Genomic DNA, 12992 nt, shown 5'->3' on the forward strand with positions numbered 1-12992 from the left:
AAGGGTGTGATGAAAGGCAGCACGCTGTAGGTGATGCTCTCTGGGAATCTTGCACTTGGCAGTCTCTGAGGTTCTTGCAGCAAGTGGCTCTGATGTTTCTTTGAGCCTGCTGTGCCATATGCTAGCACGTTATATTTCTGTTTTCTGAGCCATTGAGGAAAATAAGCAATGGCTGTCTGCAGTTGGAAACAGAGGGTAAAATTAAACCTACTCAGTTCTGTGTTTCTTGCTCCGAATGAATGGATAAGAGTTTATTTTTGACTGAGTAGGCTTTTAATGTTGTGCTAAATATTCTTCCTCTTACTTATTTTCTCTCCCAAAGAAATGGAAGCAGCTGTCTCGACTACAGCGGAGCGTGATTCTCTTCCTGTTTGCCTTCTTGGCGGTCTGTGGAGTCCTTTCATACACAAACATGGGGGAACCCTGGAAAAGTACGTGTTCCGTAAGCTCAGAACTGCCAGAATGTGGTGTTCTAGTTAAGAGATTGTTGTAGTTCTTATAACTAGTTTTAATTTTTATTGACAATGAGCAGGTATATCCATTAAAGTGCAGTTGTGAGATGATTTTATGTGACATGGTTCAATGACTTGTTTCTGCTTAATCAGAATTATTTTTCACATGCCTTTTCATTCTCTGTCTTGACCAGAGCAACATTTTGGTTTCATTGATTCAGATTTGGAGAGTGTGAGTGGGTTTTAAATTATGTTTGTATGTAGATATTCATAACCCAAACCTAAACAGTAGGATAAAATAATCCTCTCTTGTTTTTGACTGTCCATCAGATTAGAAATTCTAAGCTTTTCTACAATACGAAGGCACATTTACTTTTGATATTATTTTACTGCCTCTATTGAGAAGCTAAAATAATAGCAATTTTAAAAAAACATGTGCCTTTTAGCAGCCTCCTTGTATGTTAGGGAAAAAGTTAATACCAAAAGACGCGCTGTATCTAATGATTAGTGTGTGTTTATCAATATTTTTTGAATGGAAACACTTTTTGGAGGTGCATCTAGTCTGTGAATGCAGCAAACTCTTAAAAATTTCTGTCTGGAACCTAAACTGTTGACTCCTTGTGCTAAGCCATTTTGTATGTTTAGGTCTAACAATCAAATCGTTGGATGATCAGAGAACAGAACCAGAAATTCCTGGATTAAAGCTGGCAAATCCAGCTGTTCTACCAGCACCCCAGAAAGCAGATGCTAACCCTGGAGACTACCCAGAGCTTTCACCACAGGTACTGTGAGAAGATATTAGTTTTGTAAACCTATCAAAGAGTTTGTGAAAGCTGCAAATAGTGCTTGGTTCCAACAGCTGTTGAGGAGAAAGGAGTTACAACTGTCAATAAATAAAAGCTTGCTCTGGGTGGAATGCTCTCCTCTCAGGAAGGGCTTTGGTTCAGTATTTCCTGGCTTTACCTTTTTGCTTTAAGTGTTCAGTTGTACTATTTCTTAATCACTGATACACGTAGGAGTGCCAGGGCTTTACGTCACAGTGACCTCTTACTTGAGGCTTCACTTTCCTGCTGTGATTAATTTGTTTGGACTTGGAGTGCTCTGGACGTCAGTCTTGCTGTGGTGAGGAGCCTAAATAGAGTCGTGGCTGAATGTGAGACGTAGGATGCAGTCAGTGTCACACCGAATTGGAATGGCTTTACTGGGAGCTTGAAAACCAGCAGCAATCAGAGGAGATGTTAGCAGGTCTTGGAAGGTAACGTTTGTGAGGGATGAGAGGGGAAAGAAACATGAACTGCCTGTGTTGATTAGTGGAGTAGAGGAATATTGGTTACTGTGTTGCTCTTCATGTATTTACCTGATGAATTTTGGAATTTCCAGTTAATAAATTCAAAATTTTGTATTAAATTTTTCCCTCATCGTGCACAAATGCCCATGTATTACTGTATTAATTCTTGGTATTACCTAACACTGGCATTGCATAAGCTTTTTTTTTTTTTTCCATGCTTTTTGCTAGTTCTAATAAAAATATCTTTTCAATCCTTTGGCAGTGCCTTGTGTTAAATTAATACCTGGTAGCAGTAGATATAGTTTAAAAGTAATTTATCAGTGTAAACTCAAGAACTGGACAATTTTACCAAAAGTTTAAAACGAACAAAAACCCAAGGTCTTTAGTGTACGTTCCCTTCAGGGCAGGACTTGCATGCTGATACAATATCAAAATAACACCTATCTGAATATGTTTAACACTGAAATGCTTTTGTTTTATGGTTTGAAATTCTACTATCTCTGCAACATACCAAGCACTTTTTTTTTTTTTCTTCTGTATTTTCTCAGAAGCCACCAAAACCGCCTCATATTCGACGTGGTCCTTCCAATCTTCAGATCAAGCCACCACGGAGGGATGTGAGGCTGAAGACCCGACATGGTACCAGCAGGGTTGTAGAAGAGCCAGTCCAGGCTGATAAAGAAGAAAAAACGGAAAAATCTGTTATCAGGTAGAAATGTTTGCAAGTTACAGTGTTCCCCCCTGTGCCTCCTGCAGGATCTGTTGGATGTTGGAGTGAAAATTTTGAGGGCTTTTTGTTATCTGTGTCTGAGGTCGATTTCTTTCCTTGCATATATTTTTCCTCAGGTCTGGCCTGACAGCTGTTGACATTGCCAGGCCGATTCCTTTCATTTCAGTGAACGTACAGCTTTTCTGTTTTTCCTGTTTGCCTTGTAGAACTGCAGCAGATTTGGAGCCCCACAAGGCTGGTTGTGTTTCTAACATGCTTAGAGAATTCTCAATGTCTGTACGTTTCCACCATTTGTTTTGTAGTAAATATTAATGTACCAGTATCAATACAATAAGACTGTCACAGGTGTCTTTGTCCTGGGCCAGACTTGGAATATTACACTGCTGTCAGTGCTGGGTAGGGGTGTGATGCCACTAAACAGGGGAAGCCCAAGCTGAACTGGCAGAAGCCGGAGCCATCGATGTAGTTGGGTGCATGTAACTGTACGAGAAATGCTTACTCCTTCCTTACAGAAGATTAATCCTACAGTTCAAAGATCCCTTATGCAGATACAGTGATATCTTTACAGAGGGTCTGTGTTGCTGTGATTATATTTATACAAAGTTATTCCCTAAGATATTATTGATTGAAATATTTTGATTTGGGAATAATTGAAGGGATGTATCTTGGATATAGAAAAGTCTACTACAAGTTTAGCAAAGGTTCTTAAGATTTGGAACACTAGGCTTAGTTTTTTATATATGTTTGTATCCTTTTCAGCACCAGCACAGCTGAGCTGATCACAGCATCAGAACTGTACCCGCACCAGGATTTTGGCTGTTGGTTTAATCTGAAACCTCTTAGAATGACTTGAAGTGTTTTATTCTTGTGCTTCCACTTAGGCTATAACTCATAGAGTTAAATGGGTGCTAACAGGAAAAGTTAGGAGAGCAATGAAAGGGTAGTGCAGACTTGTTACATATTTAAAGAATGAAAGTAAGAAATGAAATGATGGGATTTATGTAAGTCATAAGGTGTGCTGACTGTAAACAATATAAACTTTGAAGGTTCTGTAAGCCTGGTTCCCTTAGGAGGCATATCATGCACTCAGGGGCAACATACGTATGCACTAAACAGCATGGTCGAGATTGATCTTAACATGAACTTGGCTTGACTTGAAGTCTGTTCCAAAAGACTTCTCCTTCAGGAGGTTCTTAATAAAAACTTTTAAAAACTGTTCTATGCATCTGTGGTGTTAGGGAAGGCTTGTGAACCCCTTGGTGGTAAAGCAAGTACTTTAAGTGTCTGGTCCTTTGTTCTGGTTCATTATTTTTTGATGATTATGATTTGTGTGGTGATATTTAGTGTTAGTGGCTCCTGTGATCATTTCAGAAGTGGTAGATAACAAAATACTTTTAATGCAGCATTCTCAGGTGTTTTAATTCTTTTTAGAAATTCTTTATTGAATTCCATTGCTAAGATATTTAATGAAATTCCAAGAGCCTGTAAGACACGCTTCTCAATCCAGTAAAATTTCTCTGGTGCAAATTACTTTCTTTGAACAAAAAAATTATCTAGTGGACATCGTAGTTATTTTGATCCTTGATACAAAATCCAACTCCTGTTTTATCAAAGTATCATGAGAAAAACGAAATGCAGAGTTAAGTCTCGTTCATTTGTGTAATTGTCTGGGATCAAATTCAGTCTTAATTACAGTCCCTTGTATTTGCAGCTGGCGAGGAGCAGTGATAGAACCTGACCAAAGCACTGAACCTCCTTCTAGTAAAATAAAGGAACCAGAAAAACCTTCATCTGTGGAAGCTGAAGACCAGAAGGAACCAGGTAAATAGTACAATTAATGATACTTTTATTTCTGTTCATTTTTATGGTAGAAGTTGTGCAATTCCACCTCCCGCACATTTATTTAATTTGTTTTAATTAAAGGAAACAAAAAGTATAGGAAGGATTATTTACCTAGAACTTCCAAGCCTTTCAGTGTCTTTATTCCACCATGACAACCTTCACGCTTATTACCCTTCAGAATTTTGATTCAATTGCCGTCTCAGTTTTCAGTATTGAATAAAGAGTATTCTGATGCAGAAGTGAAACCTGCCTGATGTGTCCAGTGCAACGGCAGGAAATGGTTTGCTGTGGCCATAATGGCCAGACTGTGTCAGTGGGTCGCAGAGCGCGCGTTATGTTTGCTGTTCCTTGCAGCTCCTTGCTACCTCTGTCCTCTCCTAAAGTGCATGTGTCTGCTTTTGGAAAATGCATCGGATGTCGTCTCTTAGGTGCTATATAAAATCTTATCAAGGATATGTTATCAGGACTGTAACTGCCAAGGGGCTTATTTACTTGTATACAAACTCATTGCTCATTCCCTCATGCTGTGTATTTTTGCAGCAGCATTATTTCCTCTGAAATTCTGAAACAAGAGGGTTGCAAGTAGAGAGGCTTCTGACTTTGGGCTTTGTTTCCTTGCCAGAAGATAATGTCTTCATGTTGAGTGGACTCTGGAGATGTCCTCAGTTTCACCCCTTATCTTCTGAACTTCTGGCGCTTCTCTTCCCTCATCAGTTTCTTTTCAACTCACACAAGAGAAACCAAAAGAATATGCTAGAATATTTGCACTATGGATTTTTGCTTTTTTTTTTCCTTTGTTTATGGAGGGCATACACTCAGTTCTGATCTTCTTGCCCAGCTCTTTGCTTTCCTTAAACTGTTAGAATACTATTGAAAGGAAATTTTCGTGAAAAATCTTTGAAATATAACCTCTGGGAGGAGGCAGATGTTCTCACCTTTTCTCTAGGAAAGGATAGTCTAAAGGGGCTTGAAAGGGACAACTTCCTTTTTTCAGAGTGGTTTTCCTTTTGTTCTGCAAATGCAGGGAAAGTGACTTCTTCCCTGAATTCAACAGAACTATTTTTAAGGCTCACCAGAAAGCTGTAGAAGTTGTTTTTGCAGTTGCTGTCCTCGTGGAGTAAAGAAACTGTTGTTCTGCTTTCTGGGCTCATACAAGGAAGTTCTGATATTGTGGTATATTACAATGTAATGTATTTGGCTTGTGCCAGCTTAATATATACGGAGTTAATTGTGCTGCTTGGTGTTTCCCACTCTAGAAATCTTTGTTTATAATTTTGAAAAATTTCAGCTAATGGGCTTGATGAAATTTTTCATGTTGGATGTGTAATATGAGCTCAACTTTTTGGTAAATTGTGAGCAAAAATTTCAGTAGAAACATAGCAAAAGACATAGCTTTGCCCAAGATGGAAAATGTAAATTATCTTCCTTTTTTATATTAAATGAAAAGTTCAAGAGATATCATTTTGTATAACTGATTTTAAATTTAGCAGAAAGCAATGAATAAGACAAGGAGTGAATTAAAAATAGTATGTGGTAAATGAGTCAAGCACTGTATTGTTAAGCATATGTATTCAACAGCTGAATTACAGTTGATTTAAGCTATCTTAATTCTGGTATTTCCTGACTTTCAGGTCTTTGAGCTTTAGTGATACTCATCTAACAGTGGTGCGTGTGATTATTTTAATGTTTTATTTAAAGAAGTGCCTTTTTATCACCAGGGTGAGATTGCTGTTTCCACCTGGCTGACCAGAAACACGGACTGTTTATTCTGCAGAGGAAAGGCTGTACTGAAAAGAATAACCTGAGGATGTTTTATCTGTTACACTGGTCATTTAGTTTAGAAGAAAGTTTATTTTGGGTAGAAAGCAGCAAAGTGGTGTTTGCTATAGTTGCATCACTCCCCTGCAGAAGTCTCTGCTGTTTCCCTATTGCAGTGCCCATAAACGAGCGTCAGGTGGCTGTGATAGAAGCATTCCGCCACGCATGGAAAGGATATAAGGATTTTGCTTGGGGCCATGACGAGCTGAAACCTTTGTCCAAGTCCTACAGTGAGTGGTTTGGACTTGGGCTTACCTTAATTGATGCCTTGGATACCATGTGGATTTTAGGCTTAAAAGAAGGTAATTTTTTTTTTCTTTATTTTTTCCCCTCTAAAATAATTCCTTGTTTTCTATTCAGGCAGTACATGTTCAGAGTTCTTTGAGGGGAACATTTATTGCATGTGGCCAGTTAGTTTTCCTGTGAGGTAAATACATGTATATACATAAAAATAAACAATATGTATAAAAATAAATATTAAAAAAACCCCAGCTATATTAAAGGACACCAATTTTCTTGGAATAGAATTTTAAGCCAGAAAAAAAATATTCTGCTAGTACAGATAACAATGGATATATCTACTAGAAACTCAGAAATGTATTAATAAGCCTCCTGATTATTGTTTCTGTACTAAAACCTTAGTGCTATCTTTGGGCCATCATACAGCCACTGTAGGCTTTCTACCTGTCAGTCTTAGGTAGTTAGCCTATAAGGTTGTGTTTTATCACACCTAATATCAATAATTCGTATCTGAGTTTAAGAAGGTTGTTTCTGTAAGGAATCAATGGACTGAGAAGGGGAGTGTTCAACACCTCCTTCCTGAACTGCTCTGCTGTCTGGATTTTTTCACAGTTATTCTGTAAGTGACCTATGTTAGAAAACTTTCCAACAGATTTTAAAAAACTAAGCCAAAAAATTCTGCGATTCTGTTGCAAAAAAACTTGCCTAATCACTGTTTAAGAGGTTGTTTTGGGTTTTTTTTGTGGTCCAGGTTTTTTTTTTTTTTTGGGGGGGGGGGGGTATTTAAAAATTTCTGGAACTGTATCTATTTAACCTTGGTAGATAACCAATGCACTCTTTCTATCAAGTTAGGAAGAACAGAGCTGCTAGCAAGGGGGCAATAAACAGTCAAAGTCTTTCAAGGTTCTGTCTCTTCTACCTTGAAGTTTGTGTAAAATATTAAATCAAGTGAAAACTCTGTATCATGTGTCTGCAGCTCTAGGCCTGAGCAGGCTATCTTGAAGTTTCATCAAGTTACAGTGTGCTGCCTTTTTTTTTCTTTTTTTTTTTTTTTTCATAAAAAATTAATTGTGAACTGCATAGAGCTTTTAAAATAAATTATTAGTAATTTAGATGTGTGGAAAATGGCTTCTTGGTGAAGGCTGTTTCATATTTTATAGTAGTTCTTTTGCTGATTGCCTTAGAAAGCTCCTGGGGTTTCTTCTGAATAACAGATGCTGTATAAATGAAAGCTCTGTTTGGGGCTGCTAGCCTTTCTTACAAACTGATGAATGCTAATGGTTCTGTGAAAGTGGATCTCACCTCAATTGTACTGTTAGATAGTGCTGACATCTGACAGCGGAGACTTTTCTGTGGTTCTCAGTCTGCCCAAAAACCAGTATTTATTTACCCAACATCTAAGATGTTTTTTCTTGTGAGAACACAGAGGCATCCTTTTGCTTTAGAGTTAATCTCCTGTGAAATAACTGCTGTTTCTGGGAAACTGGTTGTTCTTCTGTGCCTGCTCTAAGCAGGAGTTTCTGGAAGGTGTGAGATGGTTTCAGATAGCTTAGCCTGCACTGTTAGAGGCGTGAGCTAACTCACATGCACCATGGAGTTAGACACTGTGCAAAAGCAATCACTGAGTGATACTGATGATAAACTGACTATTGAATCCAATATGGCTTTTTTTTCACATTTCTTTTTTGAATTAGTAGTTTGATAAACAACTTTTTTTGTTTGTTTGTTTCTGGAGAAAAAATTGCAGACTGTCTGGATTTTATGGGTTAAGTTAGGAGGCAGGCTCACCAGGATATTGCTAGACTAAAGGCATTAATGGCTGTTAACTGAAAATGTTATCTGTTATCTCGGTAGATAACAGCTTTGGTTGAAAAAGATTTAATTAAAAAGTTCAGAAGGCTCTCGTGGAAGTGTAACTAATTGTCTGACAAGTCAAATGGAGGGACTTAAAAGATCTCAATTTCTGGACTGTTTTAATAAAGACCTCAATTTTTTTTTTTTAATATTTTTAGGAACTTTTCTTTTGCTGGGTATTTCTGTCTGTATGCATCTGTGGTGTGTACTGAATGAGAATTAAGCCAGTGGTAGTCAAACTTCTCCCAGCATGTGCTCTTCATTTTGGTTTTCCACCTAAAATTATGATCTCTGTAGGCAGATATAAGTAACCATCATCGTTATATGGAGTACCAATGTCTCTAGTCTAGTTGTTGGAACATGCCATAAGTTCATAACTGAGCTACCTTTTATACTTTGCAGAGTTTGAAGAGGCAAGAAAATGGGTAGCCAACGATTTAGTATTTGATAAAAATGTGGATGTGAACCTCTTTGAGAGCACTATTCGTATCCTGGGAGGCTTGCTCAGCACCTACCATCTCTCTGGAGATAGCCTCTTCCTGGAAAAAGCTGTGAGTCTTGCAAGAGTCTTACAAAAAGCTGACTAGTCTTATGAATGAAACTGGATTATGTATTCCATACTGAACAAAATTGAGGGGAAGATTCATCAGAAAGTTAAATGTTGCTGGTTTTTAACAGTTTCATATTTAAAGTGGTAGCAGAGGGATTTGTGATTAATCTTTTAAACCTGCGCTTCTTTTTGCTGTCTGGATAATCTCAGTCTTGCTGTGTTTTACCAGATATTCTTATGTGCCTGTTCTTCTGTTGATGAAGAGCTGACCATAATAAAGTTCATGAAACAAAAGAGGAAGTAGATGGTTGGCAAAGAGCAATAATTCTTTTTTGTCACCCTTTCTGTGTGTCTTAACAGCATAAGCCACCTCTTAGATTACCTAGAAGCAGTCAGTGGCTTCAGAATTGCATCATGTTGCATTGAGATTGCAGACTTAAATGAGGCATGCAGTGCTAGGAATAAGGTAGAAACTCTGTAGTCATTACTATAAATAATTTCATGACCCTTTTCAATTGGCTTTCTTGCACCGTCTAAGCTGCTATTCTCTCTTTTGCTGTCTGCTTGGTTAAAGGAAACCTCAAGGGTTGTGTGTATATATTTATTTTTTGGTTGGTTTGTTGTTTTGTCCTGTGCTCTTGGGTTTTCTTTAGAAAGACATTGGGAACAGGCTTATGCCAGCATTCAAGACCCCCTCCAAGATACCATATTCTGATGTCAACATTGGTCGGGGCACTGCACATCCACCTCGTTGGACATCTGACAGCACTGTGGCAGAGGTGACCAGTATTCAGCTGGAGTTTAGGGAGCTCTCTCATCTCACTGGAGATGAGAAATTCCAGGTATGGAAGAATCGGTCGATGTTTTTCTCTTTTTCCACCTCTCTACAGCACCACCACTGACTCTCCATCAATACTTGTGGTTTCTGTAGTTGCTCAGTGACATTAGCTGAGTTGTGAAACTCTAGCTGAGGGAAGGAAAAGAAATAAAAGTAATTCAAATTATTTTCTTAAATACCAGAAAGTAATAGAGGTGAATAATTGGTTTCCCTCAGAAACAGCTTGTGATTTGAAAAAACAAAACCAGGAAAAAACCCAGCAAAACCAAAATAAACACCTCCCTTATGCTCCCCTAACTCCCTCTGTTTTTATTGCTGACATTTTTGTTTGACACTACGTTATCAGATTTTGAAAAAATATTAAGCTAAACAGGGGACTATGAAACCGTGCCTTGCTTAATGTTGTTAGAATTCTGTGTGCGGTTTCTTGATGACATTATCTAAATGCAAAGAACAAAACCTTGGTGTTGCCATCCAAGGAACTAAAATGGGACTCACTAGATAAGAGTCTGACAGCAGGTCACAGTACAAGGAAAAGGTAGTTTAAACAAAAATAATTCCAGAGAAAGAATATTTTCCACTCTTTTTTGTTTGTTAATCTTGTTTTATTGTTTTAAACTGTATCCACAGCTCAAGTTTTGAAGAGTGTGATTATTTAAAGAAATTTTAGCTATTGCATGATTCATGTAGTTGTTATTTTAGCTGGACTTGTACTTTGTAAATTAAAGTAAGTCAGATCATAGTCCTGTGCAATAGTACTGGCTTTTGAGTGGACTTACTTGAAGGAAAGGAAATAGTTATAATTATTTTGGAGTACTTAACTGTACTAAGAACATAATGTTTTGAGAGTCAGAAAGTTTGAAGTCCTGTGTTTAATATATTGCATGAGCTGAACTTGATGTCCCTGATGCTGATTTGAGGAAGAATAGTTAAAGACTGGTTATCAGTCTGAAGTTACTAGCCACAGTTTTGTGCATCATTTATACCTGTAATTTGTGTTTACTGTTTTCTTTCTTTTAGAAAGCTGTAGATGAGGTAATGAAGCATGTTCACACCCTCTCAGGGAAAAATGATGGACTAGTGCCTATGTTCATAAACACCAATAGCGGGCAGTTCACTCACTTGGGTGTCTACACTCTGGGAGCCAGAGCTGACAGCTACTATGAGTATTTGCTCAAGCAATGGATTCAGGGTGGGAAAAAAGAAAACGAGTAAGTTCGTTCCACCTCTCATATCGGTGTGAGAATTATGTGAGCTGTAAAATTTTTCGTTGTAGTTTGCTGTTTAAAGAATAATAAAGTATGTGCCCAATAGCCGACTGAAAATATCACTGTTTTTAAAAGCAAGCTAAGCAGGCAAGAGGGACCTGTGGTAACTTGATGTAAAAACAGCATGAGAGTTAGGTTTAGTCTCAAAACGTCTCCTCCTCAGAAAACTTTTCTTCCTCAGCACATCAGATGTGAGGAGTGTTACAGACAGGAGAAGAGAATAAAGCCTTTGCAGTAGATATGGAGCACAATTAGACGCTTCTGAAATACTGATGATACATCATTTCACCAGCAGTGTCTGGATTTGTTAGGGAAAGGGTGAATCCTACAAGATGGTTGAGGTGAGAGAAATTAATCCATAGGAATAATTTAGAAAGAAGAGGAGACTGAACTTTGCTTTAGGTCTCTTATCTTTGTCTTACCTGCCCTGGATTAGTGGAAGAGAATGTTCACAGGGGCCAGAGAAATTAGAGATTTTGGAAAAGAAGGTTTCCTCTAAAACAAGACAAAAGATCCAAGCTGTTTTTGTCTGCTTATAAGCTGATTATGTTGGACTTGTTCACATTGAGGAGTTTAATGCATCCAGAGTGACAACGTGCCTCTCTCAGGTATTTCTTTATATCAGAGCAGATGCATCTCTGCAAAGGAGGTTTGCATCACTGCTTTATCCAAACCATACCTCAGGGTAAACGCAGAGCCGTTGTCTTTGGGATGATGAATGATGTCGTTTTGTGAGCCTCAAAACTGAATTATTCAACAGATTTTTTTCCACATAAAAGTACTTTGAAACAAGGGAAATTCTGATTAAATACCGTTTCACAATGAGATTGCTCAAAGTCATTGAATCTCTGTCTTTGGATGGAGATACTACTATGTCTTTAGGTGGAGATACTAAAAAATTGCTCTGATAAGCCCTCAGGCAACTTGATCTAATTGATTCTGCTTCAAAGCAGAGGGTTGAAGTAGAGACCTCCAAGAGGTCCCTACCAGTCTAGGTTTTCTGTGATTTCAATTACTGTACTTCTAAGGATTCCTAAAATAAAATCTGGTTTCTGCCTAGAAACAGAGTTGGGGATATGTTTTCTTTAATACTTAAATTTAGAGTTTACTTGAAAAGTAAATCAAATATCACTACACGGTAGCAATAACTACTTAATGTCCAGTTGATGGTGACTGTGAGGGGTTTTTTGGTCAGTTTTCACATTTGGTTGAATATTGTTCTTTAGACTGAAATAATGGTCTCCAAAAAGATTGTGCTGAATATCAGTTATGAATAAGTGTGTTCTGACTGCGTGTTTGTGAGCCAACTGGGAATTATTTTAATTCACAGGCTTTTGGAAGACTATATGAGAGCCATAGAAGGAGTGAAAAAGCATCTTCTTCAGCGATCACAACCCAAGAAGCTTACTTTTGTAGGAGAGCTTGCTCATGGCCATTTCAGTGCCAAGATGGTAAGAAGTTCAACTGTATTTGAAAAAACAACAACAAAAGAAAACAGAAAAACAAAACAAAAAAAAAAATCTACATGGACAGGCAAATGCAAAGCTTCTGTGCTGTCTTGCCCCCTTCCCTTCTCCCAAAGAAAAGAAACCAAACCAACCAAACCAACCAAAAAAACCACACCAAAAAAAAAAAAGCCAAGACTATATTTATAGACACACACACACATATATATGTGTATATATATAAAAAAAGGTACGGTGGCAGTACTGAGTAACTAGTTTGTAGATGCTAGTCACCTGTGCACAACACAGGCTGCCTCTTTGAGTTACTGCACTAAATCCATTTATGTTCCTGCAAGATTGAATATTTTGGTGCTGCAGTTTAATTTTCTTCCTCTTTTTTTCTGTTTTGGTCATAAAATCCCGGTGTCTGAAGCTGTTGAGGCAGCGCCCGTTTTATGTATTTATTATTTTTCATAATTCAAAAAATATGTGACACTTGCACACCTGGCTTCTCAGGCTTTCCTTCAAAAGAAGCAGGTGATCTAATATTGTGTTATTGGTCCCCCCCCAAAAAAAATAAATTGATAATTTTGGGGGGTTCGGTCCCTTCATGACATTTGTTTCTTTTCTTGCAAGTAGAATTCGTGAATTAAACAATATGCTGTTT

The 12992-nt window shown here is 37.8% G+C and overlaps 1 protein-coding gene across 1 annotated transcript in view; it reads left to right on the forward strand.

Moving 5' to 3' along the window:
* Positions 1–322: 322 nt before the first annotated feature.
* The window catches only part of MAN1B1 (mannosidase alpha class 1B member 1), a gene marked incomplete at its 5' end in the record, with an annotated part of 16575 nt that continues 3905 nt past the window's right edge, over positions 323–12992 (forward strand). Inside the window, 9 exons of the mRNA XM_010170413.2 lie at positions 323–431; positions 1098–1234; positions 2289–2449; positions 4182–4291; positions 6247–6432; positions 8627–8775; positions 9428–9616; positions 10633–10823; positions 12211–12331. Of these exons, the coding sequence (XP_010168715.2) occupies positions 323–431; positions 1098–1234; positions 2289–2449; positions 4182–4291; positions 6247–6432; positions 8627–8775; positions 9428–9616; positions 10633–10823; positions 12211–12331 (1353 nt within the window). The remainder of the gene's footprint in view (positions 432–1097; positions 1235–2288; positions 2450–4181; positions 4292–6246; positions 6433–8626; positions 8776–9427; positions 9617–10632; positions 10824–12210; positions 12332–12992) is intronic.

This window comes from Antrostomus carolinensis, unplaced genomic scaffold, assembly GCF_000700745.2.
Source record: "Antrostomus carolinensis isolate BGI_N321 unplaced genomic scaffold, ASM70074v2 scaffold24110, whole genome shotgun sequence".
NCBI lineage: Eukaryota > Metazoa > Chordata > Aves > Caprimulgiformes > Caprimulgidae > Antrostomus > Antrostomus carolinensis.